The sequence below is a fragment of the Poecilia formosa genome, unplaced genomic scaffold (genome assembly GCF_000485575.1).
Source record: "Poecilia formosa unplaced genomic scaffold, Poecilia_formosa-5.1.2 Scaffold697, whole genome shotgun sequence".
In the NCBI taxonomy this organism is placed as follows: Eukaryota; Metazoa; Chordata; class Actinopteri; order Cyprinodontiformes; family Poeciliidae; genus Poecilia; species Poecilia formosa.
Window position 1 is genome coordinate 13145 of NW_006800636.1, and position 24665 is coordinate 37809.

Sequence of the window (24665 nt, forward strand, 5' to 3'; positions counted from 1 at the left end):
TTGGAAAAATTTCAAGTTTGGTTGGATAAAAATTAAACAGTCTTGGATTCTGTCCTATTAAACTTTTAAATAAAATAACTACTCCAGCATGTTGGAAACCAGGGCTTTTTGTTTCTTTGTGGGGGGGGTTGTCTACCTGCTGCTTCCCCTTTTCATCCACTAGAGGGCGACTGGAGGCTGCACCTGTGGAGAGTGCCTGCTGACTCAGCCAGTGCACCTGGATCTATCAGCTAATGATCCTGAAGTATATGAGGAGCTGACTGCCAACATCTTGACACCAGTCGGCTTGCTCCTCCTCGCCTGTATGTACCTGTCTGCCCTCCACCGCATGTGGCCTCCTCATCGCCAACAAAGAACCTGTTCTATCAAGAACTCACTGGAACCTGAATCACTTCAAGAACGCCCACAAAGAGACCCAACCCTGGAGCCCACAGTATCTCCTCTTTGGTTAAAGTCTCCTAAAATAAGGCATTGCCACGTCAGATGAAATCTGGATCGCTGATACAGCTATTTTCAACTTTAGCATTGCTTCCTGTTGCATAAAGATGGTCCAAATGAAACACACTGAGGTTTGTGGATTAGAGCTGAGAAAATGGAACATAGTAAGAGGTCAGATTCCTTCTGCAAGACACTGTAAATGTCATGTTGGGTTCCAGTTTCTTTACCCACATACAGAACACCACCAGGAGAACAGATAATCAGATAAATAAAGTTTATTTCAACAGTGATGAGAATGTGAGAATCTGAGTCTGGTCTTTGTGAGGGGCTGGTCGTCTGATTTCTGAAGAGTAGTGAGAGGAAAATGGTGAGTTCGAGGTCGTCGGAAAAATGGAATCTTTGAAACAATCAGAAAGATCTTACTGAATCTAGTGGACGATAAAAGGAACAGTAAGCAGCCCAAAGAACTTTTTTGGGTTGAACTCACAAAATGTCCTCCACTGCAAGGAAGGTCAGCTGCTTTGGCCTTTTGACCAAACATTTTACACATGCTTAAAGCAAAAGTTTAAAACAAATGTAAAAAGAAAACATTCTGTACCATGGTTGGTCAACCGTCTTGTATCCAGGGCCAGAAGGAAAAAATGGGGGGGGGAAATTATCAGCAGCACAAGACAAAAAAACTTTAATTGCAACAACACAATTTAAAGTCATGCTGAACTTTGGAGTACACAAAAGAGCAATTACAACACTAAAACTTCAAACACTGAACTTTTTACTGCAACACCAGTCAAACAAATTAAAATAATTTTTTTTACTGAAATTATTGAATAGAACATTGTCAACATAAGACTAAACTATTTCTCTTGGGGGGAGGTGAGCCAACCTCACCCATCCAGCTAACATCATCCCCTGGCCTTCCAACCGTAAACGAGTGCTGCCTCACCCCATGGTCCACGTAGGTCTCCTCTCCCAGCTTGATGTCTCTTATTTTTATTAGGAGAAATGGGTCTGCCAGGCCTGGGAACTTCAATAACAGACATTTGGTGTTGTAGTTTTTGGCAGAAAGGTTTATCAGTCAGCCAAACATGAAAAGTTGTGGATGACTGTCACACAGGTGGACCTGAGAGTTTATGCAAAAGTCCTTGGTCCCCAGACTTGAAAAAGTAAATCTATGCATCTTGTCCCGCCTTCAGGGACCCCGCAAGCCGCCAGACTTGGCAGCAATAGTGAATATTTTATGGTAGTCACATGAGATGGACCTCTTGATCAAAGTGCTGATCGCAAAGAGTCATGTGGAAGAAAGAAAAAATTATTTATGAATTTGTTATTGTAATTACAGAAGTGTCAGTTTCCAAAACAAGATCCAGGAACTTGATATCCACCCACCTCTTCTGCTGACAGTCTTCTTGCTCTCTGAAATTACAAGTCCCGTTCACTTCTGGTCCTGGATGTGGCACATCAAGTCCTGGCTGGTTTTGGGGTGCGGTGGATAGCGCTGTGCAGATCTCCAGGACCTCCTCTGCAGTGTTACAGTTCCCAGTTCAGTTGGACTTTGCAATGAAGCTCTCCACCTTGGCTAATATGGGGTTCTACTGGCTCCGTTTGGCCAGGAGACAGAAACTACCCATGCATGCGGTTAGAGCTGAATATAACGTGCCCTGGATCAGAACCTGGTAAGGTAGGGTCAGTAAGAGGAGGAAAACAAAAAAAAAACTCAATAAGGTGGTCCCACCTCGTCTTAAACTGAATCAACTGCAACTTGTCAAAGAGGCTCCTTGTCAGGGAGGAATCCTGCCTCCACTCAGCTTTAGGTCTCCGCTCTGAGCTTCCACAGGATGCAGGACTATTGCTTGTTTCCTATTCTGAAGATTGGAATTTTGATTGTGGAGTCCTTTTTTCATCATGTTCTTTCCCAAACGACGTTCCCCCCGATAGGAGTTACCGTCTCCGTGTTCAGAGACCCCCGATGCACATAAATGCAGGCAGCGCATAGAATTGCAGTCCACCTGCAGTCACGGCTGCACCTTGCAGGGGCCTCGATGAAGGCGGTGCCCCCCTCCCCTCTGGAGAGGGGAGAGGGAGATGGTAGGGTAATCAGGGAATGAGACACACCTGGGAAGCAATAAACAGGGAAGACAGGAAAGGAATAGGACTACACAGAAAATCTCAAAAATAAATGCACTGAAAACACAGATCACACTCTCAACATGTAAACAGCAACAAGAACAAAAAAGCTGTTCTACAGACACCAGCAGAACATTTACTAATTTCCAAAAAATGGCTGGGTGTTTTGTTTTTTCCTCTTTTTTTGGTCTTGGGCTGTTTATAGAAGCATGTGTAGCAGATCCCCAGCACTTGAATTAACTTGCACAGTCTTGACGGGTGATTTCAAGGTTTTGTTTATTTTTCTTTTGATGTGGATCATCAGTCACCACATCCACCTCAATCACCTTGATCACCATAGTCACCGTGAAAACTAAACAGATATACAAATATTGGAATATAAACATAAACTTACAACACAAACAACAAAATAAAACGTAGCTCGCTGCTTTCAGCGGGGAACACCAAGTGTTGATTGTGCCAAACACATCTTTGACAGTTCATTCAAGTCATTTATTGGTACGATGATTTGCCAGCTTTTATAGGGCCTGCCCTCATTAGCTACAGCAGCCCGTGAGGTACATGCAAACAAACAAAAACAAAACTTTACAAAGTGCAAAGTTTGTAAGTGATTACTGATGCTGATACAGTTAAAAAAACAAAATACAAACTACCAACAGTAATAATCAGAACAGACAAATATCATTAAACAATCTGCAACATCCTTAATTTAGAAAATTAACTTTAAATAATTTACAATAAATAGTCTACAAATTTAAATAATTTAGGCAATTTATTTATTTTACAGTTTAATCTGAAGATTCTGGAGGATGTGTGAATAGTTCTGCTACCATGAAAAAAAAAATTACTGTATGATAAGTTGTTCCAAAGTTCCAACGTTCTCAACAAACGATAATATAGTTCTTTTGAGACCATTTTTTAAGTTATATAATGGTAATGGCGAAATAATAATGCAAGAACACATTCTCAAAGGTCATTAAACTTTAAATTCTAATGAACATTTAACACTGGAACTGGAAGACATTTTTAATATCCAGAATAAATAAAACTAATGAATTTTGAAGTCTTTTTAGACAAAATTGCTTTTCAAAATAAGGTCTAATCGAGACCAAAGTACCAAACTGAAGACTTTTATTATCCAGTTTTTGGTAGAAAGAGAGAAAAACAGAAACAATAAATCAGGCCAAGGGATTTATCTTTGAGTTTGTTTTGTTTTAATTTATCATCCGATTAATTGATTTATTGATTATTCTGACAGGCCTATGTGTGAACATTAGACTAAATCCTTAAGTATGTTGAAAAGTCAACATAAATGAACCTTTCAGTTTGTTATGGTGAATAAAGTCTAGCAGCAGACGATGTTCCTGCAGGAGCAGGTTTACCTTCATTACTGCTGAAACAACAAAATAGTTTCAGTGATAATGACCAACATCTATAACTGCCATAATCTCCTGAAGATGCTTGTCGACTTCGGCATCATAAAACTTAATCAACCTGGTTAAAGTTAAGACTGAGGACAGACGATCAAACTGTGTGACAGTAAAAATCCACGCTTAGCTCCCAACAGCTAACTTAGCATAGCTGACATAAACATTAGCTCCCGCTAACAGAAACATATGAGGAGGGCAGAGTATCAAATACCAGACATATAAAACTTAACCTGATATCATTTATAATTACTCCATGTCTCATTATAATCGGAGAGCAAAGCCTGCAGGTTTAGCTCCAACTTCAGAGGACAGACCACCGGGACGCTTCGTCTTGCTTCTGGATTTGCCTAGCTATTTTTCGGGCCAGCGAACCATTCCGCCACCTAGTGGTCGCTTTTCAGACCACTTGGTCTCCTGTACCGCTCAAAAATGCACAATATGTCTGCTTTTACTAGCATGTAAACGCACCATCTACGCACAAATCTGGAAGCTTCCCCGAAGCGTGAAATGAGTCTCAGAAATAGTTGTGCACTCGGAACCGGATCTGTGTGTAAATGCAGTTTTGTGTGTGTGTACCAGGTGATTTGTGTGTACTTTTTCAACATGTATAGATGTAGGAGGTTTATTTTATTTTTAAGGTTTACAAATCCAGTATTACACACGCACAGATATTTTTACACACACACAAATCTTTTTACACGCACAGATATTTTGAGACTATTTTCACTCCATAAGAACCAGGCCGGCCTACACAGGTGGAGCTCATCAGCCTCATCAGAGTGCTGGGGATAAAATAGTGGCAGAGCCTTCACTCGGTGCTGGGTGATTAATGTTTACCGGTAGTCTCTCTAACCCTAAACACACCAAGACAAACTTACGGGGAACCATTTCACTGACGTACCGTTCCCCGGAGACAGCCTCACCCTTTTTATTATCATTTTATAAAGATTGTTTGAATTTCTGTCAGCAACAAATACATTGTTTTTGTTGTGTAATTGTAAAAAAAAAAAAAAAAAAAAAAGCAAAGGCAGAGAAATCCCTATGGATTCCCTGAAATGATGCTAACTAGGTTGTCGTTGAACACAGTGTTGCTCAGTTTTTTCACTGGGACGGGGAGGAAGAGGGTTTATGCTGGTATGTGGTTAGAGCTGCTGCTGACTGACTCATCTGTTGTCAAGTGTGGTAAAAAGTACAGGGAAGAATTAAATATATGAATATGTTGGTATTTCTTTTCCTTAATTCATTAAATGCTATGGAGGAAAAGAGTAGTCTGTAGCTAAGCTAACTATCCTAAATGGTTGATAATCTCACACAGTCTACTCACCTCTCGGAGAAAAACTGGGCTATAAATAGACACTCTTGTCTTTTTCTCTCTCTATGCCCAGCCAGCATACCCATGTGGGCCCCATATGGGATAAAAGAGGGCTGCCAATATGGGCCCCAAATGGGTTTGTCCGCGGGTTCCATGGTGGCCCCANTAACAGACATTTGGTGTTGAAGTTTTTGGCAGAAAGGTTTATCGGTCAGCCAAACATGAAAAGCTGCGGATGACTGTCACACAGGTGGACTTGAGAGTTTATGCAGAAGTCCTTGGTCCCCAGACTTGAAAAAGTAAATCTATGCATCTTGTCAGTCAATGCTCCATGTCATACATTTTCAGAGTTTATTCCAACATTTAAAATATACAATGACATCAACAACACAGACACTTCAAACACCAAGACAAACTTACGGGGAACCATTTCACTGACGTACCGTTCCCCGGAGACAGCCTTACCCTTTTCATTATCATTTTATAAAGATTGTTTGAATTTCTGTCAGCAACAAATACATTGTTTTTGTTGTGTAATTGTTTAAACAAACAAACAAACAAACAAACAAAAAGACACAGAGAAATCCCTATGGATTCCCTGAAATGATGCTAACTAGGTTGTCGTTGAACACAGTGTTGCTCAGTTTTTTCACTGGGACGGGGAGGAAGAGGGTTTATGCTGGTATGTGGTTAGAGCTGCTGCTGCCTGACTCACCTGTTGTCAAGTGTGGTAAAAGGTACAGGGAAGAATTAAATATATGAATATGTTGATATTTCTTTTCCTTAATTCATTAAATGCTTTGGAGGAAAACAGTAGTCTGTAGTTAAGCTAACTATGCTAAATGGTTGATAATCTCACACAGTCTACTCACCTCTCGGAGAAAAACTGGGTTATAAATAGACACTCGTCTTTTTCTCTCTCTATGTCTCTATTTTTTGAATAACTGATTTTATAATCTTTTTAGCAGCATTATAACTGCAACAGTTGATCTTGTCTTCTACTGACTGCTGCTGAAGACCATCACCATGAAGCTCCAAGCAGGAACGAACCATTCCATGCAAACCCAGTGGAGGGGGGGACAAATATGGATGGATTTTAGGTCTGGGAGTGGTAGCATTTAATTTTTACTGCTACGAGCAATTTTAGAAAACACAATGTGGTTAATTTTGTAATTGACATTGACCTGTTTTATTTCTGTAAACAAAAAAATTGTGGAGGTCTATAATGTGTGTGTGTGTGTGTGTGTGTGTGTGTGTGTGTGTGTGTGTGTATATACCGTAATACTTTCCAGCCCAATAGGTGGCGGTAAAGATGCTTTTACATGGTTACCAACCACCACAAAAACATCAACGAAGAAGAAGAACCTCCCATGTTTAGGTTGTGGGCGGGGCAACATCTGCGGCTGCGCGGAGTCGTAGCTCCAGTCGTCCAAGTAATATGACTGGCGGGAAGAGCTGCAGCAACAACAAGGATTCGGAGCCCAGCATGGACGTGGATGTGGATTCCAGCCGGACGGAGAGCGAGCGGGGAGACCTGGACAGCAGCGTTCCCGTTGCGTGCTCGTCCAACGGCAGCGGCGGAGAGGAGGACGAGGCGGAGGGCCTGTGCAGGCCCCGAGAAACCGGGGGCTCGAGTGACCAGCTCACACCGGATGAAGGCGCCGATAGAGGCATCGGCAAGGAGCAAGAAGTGTCGGTGGAAATTGGAGAGACGTATTTGTGTCAAAGAACCGATAAAACATGGCGTATGTGAAAACATGGCTTAACTCCATCTATGATTTAGTTTTGCTGAAAACCTTTCATTATTTGAGACAGAAATATGTAAAACGAGAATAATTTATATTTATGTTAAGCTAGAGGTGTTTCAGCTGTCATAGAATCATCGCTCTGAACAATAAGCTTATTTCAAACATATAACGGTTTGGATATTAGTTTGTGACGAATAAAAATGTCTTTGTAGAAATAAATTGTTTTTGTTTATGAGGCCGAAGTTGGCGTCCGATTCGTAGTCTCACTGAAGAGCTATTCTGCTGCTTTTAAGAAATCTGGACTATAAATTTGCTAAAAGATTTATAATGGAGCTTAGTTATAGAATTAGGGGTGACTAAATTAAATAACTATACCCAATAACTATTTACATGTGTAAATGTCCCATTAATTGAATGTATATACATCATTAAATAGTCCATTTTACCAATAAATTAAATATGTATAGAAATTTTGGAATATGGAAATAAATAATTAAATATGCCATGAGATAATTAAATCTAGCTATTTAAATAATGAATTTAAATATCAGAGTCCTCTTTAAAGAAAAGCTTTATTTAGAAATATTTATTTCAGTCATGAAGTGTGTCCAGGTGTGTGCAGATGTGGGGAGTGTCTAATGTTCTCTGATGTTGCTCCTGCGTTGAGGTGGAGCTGACCGACTGTGTTGCTGTTGTAGACATGGCCGAGGTGATCCAGTCCCGCCTCAACGAGCAGGAGGCCCGGGAGGAGTTCTATGTCCACTATGTGGGATGTGAGTATCTGAGCAGAACCAGAACCTGCACCATCACCTGTCTTTGAGAGGGACTGAGAGTTTGACGTTTGGACTGCAGTTAACCGGCGCCTGGACGAGTGGGTGGGGAAGAACCGGCTGGCGCTCACCAAGACAGTGAAGGACGCCGTGAGGAAAAACTCGGAGGTTGGAGGAGTCGGAGACCTCGGCGATCAGCCCGAGAGGAAGATCACGCGCAACCAGAAGAGGAAGCATGATGAGATCAACCACGTGCAGAAGGTGGCGCCCCCTGCTGTCTGCAGAGATGCCAGTGTCGGTTTCACCTAACACGAATTTTCTCTTCCACCCAGACCTACGCCGAGATGGACCCGACTACAGCTGCTCTGGAGAAGGAGCATGAGGCGGTGCGTACCTCCCACTACCTGTGCTACCCCGATAGGCTGCTAGGGTGGAGGTCTCCTCCTCACTCCTCCGTCTCCTCAGATCACCAAGGTGAAGTACGTGGATAAGATCCAGATCGGGAACTTTGAGATCGACGCCTGGTACTTCTCTCCGTTCCCAGAGGACTATGGGAAGCAGCCCAAGCTCTGGATCTGCGAGTTCTGCCTGAAGTACATGAAGTACGAGAAAACGTTCAGACACCACCTGGTGAGTCCAGCTGTTGCTTTTGAACCCTGGTCACATGACGCTGTTGGGGTCAAAGTAAGTTCAGCCTGGAGAAGCTGCGGTTTCATCAGCACAGCTGACCTTTGACCTTCTCCTCCTCAGTCTCACTGCCAGTGGAGGCAGCCTCCAGGGAAGGAGATCTACCGCAGGACCAACATCTCCGTCTATGAGGTGGACGGCCGGGACCACAAGGTGAGCTCGCTCGCCCTCTGGTGGTCGTCTTGGGGACAGCGGTGTCTTACTGGACTGTTGTCCTCAGATCTACTGCCAGAACCTGTGCCTGCTGGCCAAGCTGTTCCTGGACCATAAGACGCTTTACTTTGATGTGGAGCCGTTCATCTTCTACATTCTGACCGAAGTCACCAAGCAGGGAGCGCATATCGTTGGCTATTTCTCCAAGGTACGCCACCGCTTCGGCCACTTTCACCCAGTCAGCAGCAAACGGATGATTTAATGAATAAAATCTGAATTATGATGTGAAATCACCAACGGTCAGCTGGTTTAAGATTCAACACGCCAACCTGAAGGCTCTGCAGGCGTTCTGGTACCGACGGGTCCAGTGGTTCTGCTCAGATCTTTGAGTTATTAAAACACCATGATGGTAATGATCAGGTCTGATTGTTTTGTTTCTGCAGGAAAAAGAATCTCCAGATGGGAACAACGTGGCGTGTATTCTGACGCTGCCGCCGTACCAACGCAGAGGCTACGGGAAGTTCCTCATAGCTTTCAGTAAGTCAGGGGTCAAGGGTCAGGGCTGGCTTTAGGGTTCTGTCTACCTGAGCCGTTGGTGCTACAGAGCCTCACTAGTTGTAGAATATATTAACAATTTAATCCACTTAACTTCTTTACCTCAGAAATGTAAAGTTTATAGTTCTGAAGGTTTTATGGATCATAAATTAATTTCATAACAAACAACAAAACCAACGAGGAGATGGAGACAACTGACCTGCTGCTAGTGCTGCTACTGCTAGTGCTGCTACTGTTAGCGCTGCTACTGCTAGTACTGCTACTGCTAGTGCTGCTACTGTTAGCGCTGCTACTGCTAGTGCTGCTACTGCTAGTGCTGCTACTGTTAGCGCTGCTACTGTTACTGCTAGTGCTGCTACTGTTACTGCTAGTGCTGCTACTGCTAGTGCTGCTATTGTTACTGCTAGTGCTGCTACTTTTAGCGCTGCTACTGTTAGCACTGGTACTGTTAGTGATGCTAGTGCTGTTAGCATTGCTACTGTTAGCGCTGTTACATTTAACTGAAAGTCCTGTGTCTAACCATCTTTTCTGGGTCAAAGGTCATCATAGCATTAATGATATAAGGTTAACCTGCTGCTAATTGGTTGACAAGCCATCGACCAAACGTGTCCTGGTCCGGATTCTGTGATGGTCCGGATCCCATCACAGAATCCACCTTTGGTTTTGGGTCCATTCAGGGCGAGGTAGGACTCTACCCTTTGGTCCTGATTGGTTCTGGTTCTGGTTCTGGTTCTGGTTCTGCAGGCTACGAGCTGTCCAAGCTGGAGAACGCGGTCGGCTCGCCGGAGAAGCCGTTGTCAGATCTGGGCAAGCTGAGCTACCGGAGCTACTGGTCCTGGGTTCTGCTGGAGATCCTGCGGGACTTCAGGGGGACGCTGTCCATCAAGGACCTCAGGTCGGTCCCGCACCGGGAGGGGGGTCCGAGCTGCGGCCAGGGCACTTTCAGAAATTCAGCGCACCCCTCAGAGACGATCACACGATCGGCTGTTTACTGCGATTTAGTGTTTACATTTAAAATAGTTTCTGTTCTGGTCCGAGCAACCTGGTTCCTAGCAGAACCAGAACCTGCTGACCCGCTGCTGTCTTCCAGCCAGATGACCAGCATCACTCAGAGTGACATCATCAGCACTCTGCAGTCGCTCAACATGGTGAAGTACTGGAAGGGCCAACACGTCATCTGTGTCACGCCCAAACTGGTGGAGGAGCATCTGAAGAGCGCCCAGTACAAGAAGCCGCCCATCACAGGTGAGCCGGGGGGCGAGGGGTGGGAGACCGGGGGGTGGGAAACCGGGACGGGACGGCCCCCTGCAGGAAGACTAGCCTCTGACCTTCACAATAAGAGCATGGAAAGTGTCTGCTGGGAGAAACGCAGAAAAACATCTAGATCTGTTTCTACGTGTTTCTAAACCTGATGGCGTCCAGCAGGGGGACACCTTGTCCTCTGTCTGTCCAGCAGAGACATGGACAGACAGTAAAATGTCTTCAACGGTTTCCTGTCTCTGATGTCCTCTGTCTCTGTCCACAGTGGACACCATGTGTCTCAAGTGGGCGCCTCCCAAGAACAAACAGGCCAAGCTGTCGAAGAAGTGAGGAAGAGGAGCTGCTCGTCTTCATCACCTGGACTGTAAATAAATGTTATTAATCTGTTAATATTTTCATAGAATAAATGTTCTCAGGAAAAACCCGGTTCTGGTTCCTTCAAGCTTCAGAATAAAAATTCTTTCTTCATTTATTGACACGTTTCAAACAAAAATTTAATGTTTGTTTTCTTCACATTAATTATTAAAAACTGGAAATAAAACAAAACCCTCCTGCAGTTTGGAACCAGAATTATAAAGCAACGTCCAGAGAGACGAAAACCCAGAGGTCCAGTTACAGCAAAACACCCAGAACCGGACCGGCAGAACCGGACCAGGACACGTTTGGTCGATGGCTTGTCAGCAGGTTCTGCAGGGAAGCATCTGGAACTGAACCGGAACCTCCAGAACCGAATCCTAGGACACCGCCCTCCGGTGATGAAGGTGCAGTGCCGTCGGCCATCTTGGATCCCAACATGGAGGCCCTGCAGGGAGTTGAAGAGGCAGCGGCGTTAACCCCTTCCTCACCAGGCAGATCTCAGGTTTAAAACTTAAACATTTAAAAAGTTTTAAGTTAATTTAAAAATCTCCTGTTTGTCGTTAATACCTGGTAATGTCCAGCAGGGGGCGCTCTAGTCTGAGTCTCCTGCTGTTCTCAGTCCTGCAAAAGTATTGGCACCCTTTAAACTTCTGATTTTATTATTCTGGGCTTTATGTGACAGAACGGCACAAAGAATAAAACATAAAATGTGAAGGAAAATGATTCCTGGTTTTAAATAAAATAATCTGAAAAGTGTGGTGTGCATTTGTATTCAGCCATGATTCTAAAGCTGCTCTAAATAATGACTGAAATGTAGCTATGGGAGGTCAGAGGTCAGGGTTTGATCTGGGTCATAAATCATGTTGGGAGTTTAAATCACAAACATGATGAAGGTTTTATAATAAACTGGTCTCGGCATAAACCAGTCGGGTCAGAACCAGTTATGTGATCTGGAACATTTGGTTTCTGAAGAATGTTTCCTAGTAAAGGTTAAAGGTTAAACTGCAGAGTAAACAGACTCGTAATTAGTTTATTCAGAATAATTACATGTTTCCAGGAATCGTGACCCGGTTAAAGGTTCTGTGAAGTCAGCGCCACAGCAAAGTCATAAGTTTACATACAGCAACCGGGGAAAACCCAGATGATGATGTCATGACTGAAAGCCTCTGATTGGTTCAATTACAAAATCTGCAGCCGCTGCTTCCTTGTGTGACATCATGGAAAACATGATCCCAGAAATCAGAACCTCGAAGCCGGTCCAGGTCCAGAAGCACAAAGGTTACCAGTTAGCTGCTACTGGTTACCAGTTACTGGTTAACTGGTTTCTAGTTGAATCCATTTCAGCTGCAGCTCCTTGTTCCCAAGAGAAAAGAGTTTTTTTTAAACTTAATGGTTTATTGTAACCTGTTAAAATAAATTAAAATATTAATTAAAGCCTGGACCTCCAGCGCCTCCTGCTGGTCCAGAGGAGCGGATAAAACCTGGAGTGGGTCGTTTCCACAGGATCAGGATTTGGACTCTTTTCATTCGAAATTTCTCTTTCTAATGATTTGGTAACATCTCTTTTATTTTGAATGACCTGGATCATTTATTCTCTTTCATCAGGATTTACTTTAATAGTTTAAATTTCACTAATTCACAATCCTGCCAGGAGAAATGAGTCAAAGAAGATTGAAGGAAGAAAGTTTTACAGAGTAAACTTCTGACTTTAATAGAAATAATTATGATGCTAATAATTATTTCTCTGCAGGTGGAAATGTCTGATTTTAGCCAATGAAAGTTGCTGTTTTTATGTAACGATGTGACATGAAGGTGAAGTTTGGTCTGAAATGATCCTGTGAGGTAAACAGGAGGTATGACCTGTTATTTACGCACAAACACTCCATGTGATGAAGATATAATCAGCTTTATTATCTGATGTTCTGAACAAAGAACAGTTCATCGTCAGCCGTGCAGAACCAGTGCAGCTGGTTGGTTCAGTCGGTCACAGATAAACTGGTTTCCATGCAGATCAGATCATCTGGAGGAATCAAAATGCTTTCAGAGCTTCGGCTCAAACATGGGAAGATGTTGGATTTGTTGCCAGGAACCAGAGAAGTCGGGTCTTTTCCCTTCATGCCTTGGTTCTGTACCGGTACCCGGCTCTCGTTGATCCTCTTTTCAGAACCGTTCTTTATAGTTGGTTGCTAAACCGGCCCAGTTCCCAGAACCTGAAACTCAGACACTCGGCTTTTCCTTCATGACTCATCTTGAGATGTTTTCACACAGAGCAGAAAAAAACACATAACTGGAACATGAGAGGAAAGCTGTCAGTCAGGAGGTTTAATTATACATTAGTAACTGCTGACTCATGCTGTGTGTGTGTGTGTGTGTGTGTGTGTGTGTGTGTGTGTGTGTGTGTGTGTGTAATGAGCAAGATGCTTACATTCTTCTCAGTGAATGACGTTGTGGTTCTGCAGCATCAAAATGCTGCGTCATTCTGGCCTACAGAACCAAACATTCACGCTCGTTTGTTTTTCTTTTGGAAGATGAACTTCTGACCGAGTCTTTCGCCTCTAGCATTCAGGTTTGTTTGTTCTGAATTTGGCTCATTTTTTTCCTTTAGTTCTCACATCTTCACTCCCTGCAGCATGAAGCTGCCACCACCATGTTCTGGGTTCCCCCAGTAAACTTATGGGCCCAGTGATCATCCAGCGCCCCCTCATGGTTCTGAGTTCAAATGTTCTTTAAGTCGACAGGAAATTTGAAAATATCTCTTGATAATTATGTGTTATCAGAAGATTAATGTCCCTCCTGCTGCGTCCAGCTGGTCTGATTAAGTCGGTCATATTTAAACTCGCCTACGTTTATTCTCCATCTGGTGTGTAAATAAAACACTGGTGTGTTTAACTTGTCAATAAATCACATGCAGTCTGGAGCTGAGGGGAAGTTCGCCTGCAGACAGGAAGTGGCTGAGGTGTGTGCTGGGAGGAGGGACAGGTGGGGGTGTGTTGTTGGCCAGGTGTTCTTAAACCTGCAGCAGAGCAGTGGATGCTAACTTCCAGAGATGGCGCTCTGCAAGGCGATCTGCGTGGCGGCGTTGCTGACTCTGTTTACTCAAGGTAGGAATCTCACCTGCATCGGCTCCACCAATCAGCTTCACCTGTGACAACATGTCAGAAAACAGCATTTAATCTTCAAATTATTCTGATTTTGTCAAACAGAAAAAGGGTTTTCCTGGTTATAAATAAGTTCAAGTTTTTTCCCACTGAATGAATTTTCTATTCATGAACATGTAGAGAATCAATTTTCTGATTTCTAAATTAGGTTGGAGCTAAAATTTAGATTTTGTGTAAAAATGTAGTTTTTAACTAGCAGCTCTCTGCGTAACAGAGAAAAATGTTTTTGCTAAAATTTTCTGAAATTGGATCAAAAGTCCCTGAATGAGTCTGAAAAAAAATTTCTCTGACCTAAAATTAGAATAAAAAATCATCATAATATTATTAAACAGTTTGGATTTTCTTTATGTTCTGTTTTCTTGTTGCTACTTCCTATTTTATTTGAACTTTTGATCATTATCAGTTGTATATTGAAATGTTTTATTTGCTTTAATTTTTGTTCTTTGCTTTATAAATAAAGTAGTATTGTCTGCCTTATATTTTAACATAGATGTGAAGATAAATCATATTTATAAATGTGCAGAGATTGATTTAGTCAGAATCTGAAAGTTTCTGCTGTTTTTGACATTTAAAGGCTGAAGGAGAAACTTCAGGTGTTTAATGAACATTTGCCACCATGACCACCAGATATGAAGCTTATTATGCTCTAAATACACGACTGTTTGTTTAAACAAAATTATTACCAAGAACAGATGAGAGACTAGCTGACGGATTCCAAGACAGATATAAAACCGGTTCTGTTCGTCTGTCAGGATCTGGTTTCTATTCACGAACCAAATGACTAAAGCAAATATTTTTCCTAGAACAAATAAAGACTGTTCTTCACACAAGGAAACATTCCTGAGTTTCATCTTAAGTCAAACAGGTTAACCATTCAAAGACGCTGCAACTGATGAAAATGCCAGGATGGAAAGACATCAGCAATAGCAAAGATGATTAATGATTAATTAATGATTAATTATCTGCTCGTTAACCTGGGATTGGTCGCAGCTGTTAATGTTAAAATACATCATTTACTTCAGAATTCAGCACCACAATCAGCCTCAGCTGAGATCATTCTTTCACTTTGCTTTAAATTATTGATTAATTGGATCCATTATTTTATTATTATTAGTTTATTTTCTTAAGATTAAAGTAAAAATTAATTGATTCTAAAGACCATTGCTATGGCTAAAAGGTGAAAATTCAATGCAAAGAAATTGAAGCAGCTTAAAGGTTTAACTTTTATCAGACATTTATTGTTGGGTTGTGCTGTGGTGGCGCAGGGGTTAAGCACAACCCACATATGGAGGCCTGAGTCCTCGATGCAGCTGTCACAGGTTTGATTCCCGGCCTTGGCAACCCTTGCTGCATGTCTTCCCCCTTCTCTCATTACCCACTTTCCTGTCAATTAACTATGAAATAAAGGCCACTAGAGCTAAAAAAAAAAAAGTTTATTGTTGGAGAAGGAGCCACCATGAGGGTCTGATCAGCCAATAGGAAGAGAGCTTGGATAAATCTATACCATCCTAGTCAGAAGAATAGATTATGTAATGTTGATGTTTATCACATTGGTTAGAGTGAAATCAAACTGTCACTGAGGATAAAAGTGAAGGATGATTTTAGATTTGGTCACAAGGTCAACATTTAAAACTGATCATTAAGGACATCTGTTCAAGTTTTTAGCGCTCCCTGAAAGCAAAAGTCTAAACAAGTTCATGTCCAGGATGTGTGGGGTCTGCAGAGATGGTAGCTGACCTTTTCCTGACCTTTGACCTGTACGTCCTGGGTGGAGAACTGATCCTCTCCTCTCTACAGTCCCAATGGTTCACTGCAGAGAGGAGAGGATGGTGAAGCGAGGCAGAGCGGGGGAGTTCTCCAGATGGTTCTGACCCGTGGACCGCCCGATCCACCTGCTATCTGTCTGCATCCTGGATCAGAGCGGTGGAGTCATGTCTGACCCTCGCTGAGGTCCAGTCGCTAGTGCCTAGGGAGAACCCAGCCCGGGGGCCCGGGGGCCCTGGGGCCCGCCGGTCCTGACGGTTTTGGTTCCCAGACTCACCTGCTGCCAGTTTGAAGTTGCTTGGTGGAGCTTGGTGGATCTTAAGGTTCTGTTCACTGCAAGGGAATCTCCAGACATCTGAGGTCCACCATTCTCCAGAGAGGAAAACATCTTAGATATTCCACCAGATTCAGCCCAAGGTCAAAGGTCAGAGCATGAAGCTCAGAGAAATGACCAAAATCTCTACAGGGCTCAGTTAGAGGGTTAAAGGTCAAAGTTAATCCATCCACTCTCTCGACCTTCTGACGTGTACGGGTAACAGGCCATGACCCAGTCCGATCTTCGGATGGGTCTTTGGTTCTGCAGGATCCGGTACCAGAATTTCTAAAAGCTGAGTTCAGATAAATCATGTTGAGTTCATAATAATATTTCTGTAGGAAATTAAAGAATTAAATAAAAATAACTCCCTGTGTGTTTAACTTGTTGCTGTGTTTCATTTTTCAGAATCTTCTTCTCAGCTATCAGGTAGGAGAAATTTTCTGAGTTCCTGCATCTTGACTCTCCTGTCTGGGTCTTCTTGGTGTTTTCTGATCGAGTCCTTCAAGGAAAACCAGATCCAAACTCTGACATTCATGTAGAGGCGACTAAGACCATCAACACTTTCACGTTAAACGTGATAAACCAAGAAAATACTTGAGGAAAATAGTATTTGGAACCAAAGCTACTGATGTACTGAGTACTTCAGTATTACTGTGTAACTCAGACAAAATATTACATGATCTTTAGGTTCTTGTGAATAAAAGAAATGACATCAATATTAAATAAGTTCAGGGAAAAGAAACTAATCTCAGTTCATCACAACATAAAACCTTTGAACCCAGTACTTCCAGTAAACTTCTGGTACATCACTGGTTTTTACATCCTGGTTCTTCATTCAGTGCAGTAACTCCAGGTTGGTGGAGGAGTCAGACATTGGACTCAAGCAGAAGTAAAAAGTACATTGCAGTAAATCTACTCCATTTATTTTAAAAGGTTCCTACATGGTCACCTGGCTCTGCATTCATGTCAGGTTGCCATGACGTTTCAGTCGATTTCCTGTCCTGGTCTGCAGATTCTCCAGAAGTGATGAGATGTCTTTGTGTCCTCAGTTTGTGGTCAACCACCCCTGAACACCAGGATCGTTGGAGGAGCGGTGGCTCCTGAAGGGTCGTGGCCCTGGCAGGTCAGTCTGCACAGCTCCTCGGGCCACTTCTGTGGAGGATCTCTGATCAACAACCTGTGGGTTCTGACTGCAGCTCACTGTGTCCCACTGTAAGAAATCTAATCCTTCTGATCTGAGCAGGAGTCTTCTGTCTGAAGAAAACAACTTTACTGTTCAAACTGGTTTCCCAGATAGAAAATTATGACAGAATCAACACTGAAACAACGTTAAAGGCTGATATTGACACGAAGTTGAAAGCTGTCGGTGACTCACGTGTTGAATCAATGTTATTGTTTCAACCATAACTGACACTATATCAATGCTGATTTAACCATCATCTGATTGTGGAGCTGCAGGCACATTTGTGCTGATTTATATTGAATGAAAGTTAAGGAATCAATGTTGATTCATGTACATTTTAGGTCTACATCATAGCAAACCATTAAAAGTTTCTTCACTGGTGTAAAACATTATTTTATTGGCAGATGATGGTATCATGTCGTTCATAATTATCTTACGTTACTATATTTCCAAAAATGTGTGAACATAAACTTAAAAAAATACAACATGGCATTAACATAACATTTTATTTTAGAAAACAGGCATAGATCTGTAAACATATTGGACTCCTTTTTGTCAGAACATCAGTCTATTGTCCATGAAGGTCCAGGAGGTTCAGTTTGTTCTGTATGAACCAGGAACCAGGACCAGTTGGACTAACAGGTCTGACTGGTGCCTTCCTCCCGCTGTGGCGCCTGATGGAGCCACTGCAGTCAGTCAGCTTTGGGTCAAACTGCAGAAACACAGAGATAAGAGTGAGGAAGGCGCCGGTCAGAAAGATGAAAAACATTAGAAAAGTTCTGAAACATGTTGAAATATTAAATAGTGTAGTGGTTATAGAACCAACACAAAGCGTACGGTTCCCCATGTACACTCAGTTAAATCAATTAGGACACACTAATGAATATTCATTATTTATCTTAGTGTTAGTTGACATATACAGTAACATTTCCCCATCAAGCTGCAGCGTAATGTAGCATTTATGATGCTGCACTCATGTTAAAATGAGGGAATCAATATTTAAAATAAAGGCTGTTTATCAGTAAACCTAAAGATAAAACTCAGGGAGGATCAGGGTTGATTTAACAGACAGAAAAATAGAGCAAAAGGTGATTTGTACTGTAGTTGGAAAACTTATTTACAGTTTATACAGGATAAACTTCTATCCAATAACTGGTTCAATCTTCCATTAACCACAAATATGTCCAAATAAGTTGATTAAACTCATTCAAAAATATTAATATGCTGATAAAGATCCTGCACCAGTAGTAATAGTCCAGTTTAACCAGTTACCAACCCAAGAATCGGCAGGTTTAGATCAGTGGTTCTTCTGCACCTGGATTCAATCTGTGGTGATTAACAGCCTTCTGCAGGACTGATGGCTGCAGAAGGTCATGCAACCATGTGAATCAGCTGTTCGGGGTCAGAGGCACATCTAAGCACATCAAATTAAAAAAGGAAAAACAAGTGATTGGAAATGATTTCAATGGCAATGTTTTGTTTTTTCATCTTTATAGAAAATTCAAAGAAAAGATCATGATGAGGCACATTAGTGATAAAAGGTTTGATTTGATAAACTGAGCAGAAAAAAAGAACAACAAACTGAGGAAAGTGAAACAAAATGTCACAAATGAAAGACAAACTTCAAACCTTAAATGAAGATATTAACATATTGGAATAAAGTTTGGTGATGTAAAATTATTTCACTTTAAAAATGGAGCTGATTTTTAGAAAGCAATATTTGTGAATAAAACTTAGGATTAAATATGTCATAGTTCAACTCTTCATCCCTGTTGGATCAAATTTTATAATAAAACTTAAAGATGGAATAGATTTATTGTGTAAAATCCACTTTTGAAAACTTTCTAAAAACTAATGAAAAGCTACAGTTTAAAAATGTTTGTCTCAAAATCTCAGTCACAAAACGACAGGAATTGATATTTTAGAATTAATTTAGCAGAAAGTCATTAAAGGGGAAACTTTACACAATTATTGAACTAATATCAAGTTTTTTATGGCGGTGGAATAGAAAGCTGCTTGGTTCTTAACATGATTTTGAAATGTTTTCTTCTCAGACTAGAGGAGAAAACTGATGAATTATTGTTACATTTTTGGTTCATAAAGTCAACATTCAGTTTCTTTTAAAAAGGACATTTTTATTTTTCATATCTGCCGTATGTTTGTCCTGAACTTGATCTTTATTAGCTCCACTTTATGCCAAACTAACCTTTAGCTGCATAAACCAGATGGTTAAAAACATCAAGTCACACAGAGATAAATTGATTATTAGAACATTTTAATGTGTATTTTTTCCATCTTAGAAATATGGCAAAGTTCACAGAGCGAATAAAGTATTGAAATAATTTTGGTTTCACTGAACATGAGGGATTATATTGAATTTTCTGTATTCAACGAGTCACAAAACAAATCTCCAGCAGAAATACCTTTACTGCACATTTAGAATATTTTCTTCTAGTTGTTCTTAAACAAGTTGTAGTTTTTAGCAGCAGAAAGCCAAACGGTGACCAGTCCGCCATTTTGGATGTGAAGCTACGACCCAGGGCCGTTCTGACCCCTGACCCCTGATGTGACTTTGACTGAGCCACTCTTCATAGGGGCGCTGAGCACCGGACCGGGCCAGTGATTCAACATTGATCAGACGTTGGACTTTCAGTCGTTAGAATTCAACCACAAAACAACATTGATTTAATGAATCTGGTTACTTGGCTAGAAGTGGATGATTGTTTGATGGTTGATCCACCATCAATCGTCGACTTCAACCAAAAATGAACCTTTCTAACCATAATTCAATATTGAATTACCATCGCTTGGTATCTGGTTTGTTTTTGAAACTGCTGACTTTTCTGTCTCTGAACATGATGGGCTCAGTGGCAACGCAGTCCCTATCAGCGGCGTGTATCTGGGCCGTCAGAGTCAGGAGGGAAGCAACCCAAACGAACAGATTCGCACAGCAGCGCAGATCATTGTTCATCCTGAATACTCTGCTGCCACTGACGACAACGACATCGCCCTGATAAAGCTCTCCTCAGCCGTAACGTTCAACAACTACATCTCGCCGGTCTGCCTGGCGGCGGCGGGCAGCACCTTCTACAGCGGCGTCAACTCCTGGGTCACCGGCTGGGGCAACATTGGATCTGGTGGTGAGATTTTAAATGACTGATTAACGCCACAGTAGTCTCTCCTCTGACTACTCGGCTAAAGTGCACCTGTGTTTCCTTGACAACATTTCCTGTGCATTTGTTTTTCACACCCTAATGGAGAACGTTCATCACTAACAAAACTTAATGTTGTCCTTCCTGTTTACCAAACTCATAGTTTGAACCGTATTTCTTCCTCGGTTTGGAAATGTTTTCAAGGACTGAACCTTTAAACTGTTGTACTCTGAATCTGTGTCTCCTCAGCTCCTCTTCCATCTCCTCAAAACCTCATGGAGGTGGAGATACCAGTTGTGGGCAACAGACAGTGTAAATGTAGCGGCTATGCACCGACCACCATCACTGACAACATGATCTGTGCAGGATTACTGCAGGGAGGAAAGGACTCCTGTCAGGTGATTATTTTTGCTTGTTAGAATCTGGTTTCATCCAGCAGATCATCTCATCTCCTCCAACACGTTTCTCTTTTTAAAGGGAGACTCAGGAGGTCCGATGGTGAGCAAACAAGCTGGCCGCTGGATTCAGTCAGGAATTGTGAGTTTTGGCATTGGCTGTGCTAACCCAAATTTCCCAGGAGTCTATGCCAGAGTCTCCCAGTATGAGAGCTGGATCAAAACCCAGATCACCACCAACCAGCCGGGCTTCATCACCTACACATCTACCGGAACCAACAGCGACCTGAGCGTCTCCTGCTCTGGCGTGCCACCAATCCCGACCCCCACACCTAGTAATTCCTCTTCTATCCATAACATTTCAGCTAGCTCACCTTAACATGAACACCTCACATGTCCAGGATTTGTAAAAATCTGCTTGTCATTCATCTTCAGGAAGTTGTGTGAGTTATAATTAAAGATGTTATCTAAAATGTGTTCTGAAGTGCGACTGTGCTTTAATCTCCCAGTAATATACTGCGGCCAGGCTCCACTGAACTCTCGCATTCTGGGAGGTAGTTCTGTGGTGGCAGCTGGCGAGTGGCCGTCCATGGCGAGTCTGCAGAAGAACGGTCAGCATGAGTGTGGAGGAACTCTGGTGTCCATGGAGTACGTCCTGAGCAACGCTGCCTGCTTCTCAGAGTGAGTCACAAAAGATCCCACCGGTAGTTTTGCTACCAGTGGTGGGCCGGTCTGGTACTGGTGTGTTTGCATTGGTCCTCATGTCCAGGGCCCAGCCTGCCGAGACCTGTGGTTCCATTTGGGCCGGCCAGAAAATCATTGAGAAAAGTGTTTCAACAGTTAAACAGTTACAGTTTAACAATGACCAACTGCTCTAACAACTTTCAGTCTGGTTTCCATGGTTACCAGAGTCCTGAGACTGCCCTAGTCAAAGAGTTGATCAATGACATGTAAACATAGACAGCAAAAGAACCACAGAACTGGTTCTGTTGGATCTGTGGCATTAACCAGCTCATCTTTACATGAACACCTCACATGATCAGGATTTGTAGAAATCTGCTTATAATTCATGTTCAGGAAGTTGTGTGAGTTATAATTAAAGATGAATGGAGAGAAGAAGTCCAGCTTCTTTCTGCTGAAGCTTCTGGATTTCATTTTTCTGGATGACAGGAGCTACGCCTGCATGTTTTCTACATTCACTTTAGATTTGCAGGTTGCTATATATCCAATGTTTTTAAGTTTCAGTCCTAAGTCAGTTAATCTTCTTGCCTTAGCTCTCCTAATGTGTCTGAGTGGACGGTGGTTTTGGGTCGTCTGAAGCAGAATGGGTCCAACCCATTTGAGTCGTCATTCAACGTGTCGAATATCACCATGAGCAACCTGACTGGGTCCAACATCGCACTGGTTCAGTTGTCCACACGCCCCACCCTGAACAACTACATCCAACCCATCTGCCTGGACAGCGGCAGAACCTTCCCGGTCGGATCCAACTGTTGGGCTGCTGGCTGGAGCTCTGGGCGAGGAGGAGGTGAGGCTGCAAGTCTTCCAGATTCAGACACTACCCAGATAGCACAGAATGACTGAAACAACATTGAATCAACATTGAAAGTGGTTGATGACTTGTATGTTGAGTCAACGTTAGGGTTTCAACCATAACTGACATATCAATGTTGATTCAACCATCATCTGAATGTGGATCTACATGCAGATTTGGGTTGATTTTATATTGAATGAAAGCTACGGATTTATGTACATTTTTAGGTCTGATGGTCTACATCATAACATGCCACTAAAAGTTTCTTCACTGGTGTTAAACACTATATTATTGGCAGATGATGGGTAAACTGTGTACAAAAAGTTAAAAATGACAACATGGGTTGTCCACAGTCTGTCTGTTGTCCACAGAAGAACAGAGTCCATGAGGTTAAGCTTTGTACTGTATGAACCAGGGAAACAGGACAAGTTGCGGTAACCCCAGTTTGACTCTGGTTGGCGTCACTTTGATTCCTCGCGATGTCTTCCTCTCGTTCTGGCGCATAATGAAGCCACTTCTTGACAGTTTCAAGTCAGTCGGCTTTCAGTCAAACTGCAGAGCAACGGCTGAAAAACACAAAAATAAAAGTGAGGAAGGTGCCAGTTAGAAAGATGATAAACATTTGAAAAGTTCTGAAAGACATTGAAAGATTAAACAGTGAACTGGTTACAGGTCTGAGAACAAATACAAACCGTATAGTTCCTCATGTACACTCACTGTTAAATTAATATTTAAAACTTGCAGGGCCTGGAGGACCGGTGCTGAAAAACACTGGATTTGATGTTGGCATTTCAATCACTGGATGTTAATTGGCTAGAATTGAATGGTTGTTTGATGGTTGATCCAGCTTCTGTCGTTGACTTGAACCATAAATTCAACCTTTGTGATCAGAATTCAACACTGAATTAACATCTTTTGCCAACAAGCCAACAGCGAAGCAGCTGTGTGATTGGGACATCCCACTCATGTAAACGTAGGGGTGGACCGCTCCACTCAGTACGTTGTAGATGTTTTTGTGTCCATATATCAAACAGTCAGTGAGAATTTTTATGAACAAGTAAGAAAATGTACAGAAAGGAATCAGCACCGTCTATCCTCTACAGTGGTTAATTTAAACGTGAGAACCGCTCACTAATAAAATGCTCTGACCCAGAGCTCTGATGAGGAGGAGAGGAGGGGAAGGGTGGGGCAAAACAGCTGACATTGATTCAACATTGATCAAACGTTGATCAGACATCAGATTTCAACCACCAAACAACGTTGATTCAATGACACAGTTTCAATGGTTTGATTGGATGGTTGTTTGATGGTTGATCCACCGTCATTTGTCGACTTCAACCAAAAATCAACGATTCTAACTATAATTCAACGTTGATTTAACGTCATGTGCTATCTGGGTAGATTTCTAGAGCTCTCATCTGAAATGACATTTTATGTCCCACGACTTCAGTCGAGGAGCTTCTGCAGGAGTTTCAGACGTCGGTGCTAACCTGTGAAAATGTTTCCTCCACGGAGAACATCTGCACCACAGAGTTGACTCTGGAGAAGGTGAGTGGCGGCTTGACCTCTGTCCTGTTGACCTGCAGGGACACTGAGTGTCCACAGGGACAAAACGTCCCTCAGGAAACAAAGACTTCATCTCTTTGAAGGTTTTTTACCTTGACCTTTAGGTCAAAGGTCAAGGTTCAGGTTTCTGGAGCTCTGTCTGCATGGCGTTTCTGAGGTTTGCATTAGTATCTTCTTTATCAGTTTAAGATCATAATCTCTGTCATGTTTCATATAAAATGTGTTTCCAACAAGTTTACCAAAGTATTTACACCTGTTACATGTTTGTATATTTCATTTGATTCTAACAACAAAGTTCAAGTAGATTAGCTGTGATTTTATGAGAGGAAACACAAAGTCGTGATTTCCTGTGGAAGACATAGTTCATAATCTTAAATGTGATCCACTGCCACTTTAATCTGTTGGCCCTGAAGGAGAATCATCCGTTCTCCATGCTGAGTTCTTGATGTATGAGGTTACAGAAGAGTCAGAGAGTTGAATTCATGAATCCCATTTATTAATACCAAAATACAGCTGCTACTCTAAGAACTAACAATCAAAATGGCAACAAGCAACATGTAGTAGCTTCTTTTGTTGGGCTCTGTCTAAGCTACGCCCCAAAGAGGGCGTTCCCTAGTGTGTCATTTCCTCTAAGCAGAGCTCTCATTTGCACTTTGTAGGTTTAGCTTAACAACTAGCGAAAAGAGGCAAGGCAAGTTTATTTATATAGCACTTTAAAACAGTACCACTGACCAAAGTGCTGTACAATCACAAAATTAATCAA

The 24665-nt window shown here is 42.1% G+C and overlaps 2 protein-coding genes across 3 annotated transcripts in view; both read left to right on the forward strand.

The window, feature by feature from the left end:
* Nucleotides 1-6673: 6673 nt before the first annotated feature.
* kat8 (K(lysine) acetyltransferase 8) lies at nucleotides 6674-11512 on the forward strand. Of its 2 annotated transcripts, XM_007542453.2 has the most exons (12): nucleotides 6674-7049; nucleotides 7751-7825; nucleotides 7905-8083; nucleotides 8155-8208; nucleotides 8288-8452; nucleotides 8573-8662; nucleotides 8730-8870; nucleotides 9106-9199; nucleotides 9962-10112; nucleotides 10308-10462; nucleotides 10743-10841; nucleotides 11035-11512. In XM_007542453.2, exons 1-11 carry the CDS (start codon nucleotides 6743-6745, stop codon nucleotides 10805-10807), a joined length of 1476 nt encoding a protein of 491 aa, XP_007542515.1. In that variant the 5' UTR covers nucleotides 6674-6742; the 3' UTR covers nucleotides 10808-10841; nucleotides 11035-11512. The 2 variants fall into 2 exon arrangements, with proteins under 2 accessions (XP_007542515.1, XP_007542514.1); XM_007542452.2 differs by lacking the exon at nucleotides 11035-11512 and having other exon boundaries at nucleotides 10743-10899.
* Nucleotides 11513-11841: 329 nt separating this feature from the next.
* LOC103130926 (polyserase-2-like) overlaps nucleotides 11842-24665 on the forward strand; it is a 16577-nt gene continuing 3753 nt past the window's right edge. The window contains exons 1-10 of the mRNA XM_007542455.2: nucleotides 11842-11855; nucleotides 13857-13935; nucleotides 16478-16498; nucleotides 17122-17284; nucleotides 20124-20395; nucleotides 20657-20805; nucleotides 20885-21137; nucleotides 21312-21483; nucleotides 22077-22330; nucleotides 23787-23884. Coding sequence (XP_007542517.1) covers nucleotides 13881-13935; nucleotides 16478-16498; nucleotides 17122-17284; nucleotides 20124-20395; nucleotides 20657-20805; nucleotides 20885-21137; nucleotides 21312-21483; nucleotides 22077-22330; nucleotides 23787-23884 — 1437 coding nt within the window. The 5' untranslated portion in view covers nucleotides 11842-11855; nucleotides 13857-13880. The remainder of the gene's footprint in view (nucleotides 11856-13856; nucleotides 13936-16477; nucleotides 16499-17121; nucleotides 17285-20123; nucleotides 20396-20656; nucleotides 20806-20884; nucleotides 21138-21311; nucleotides 21484-22076; nucleotides 22331-23786; nucleotides 23885-24665) is intronic.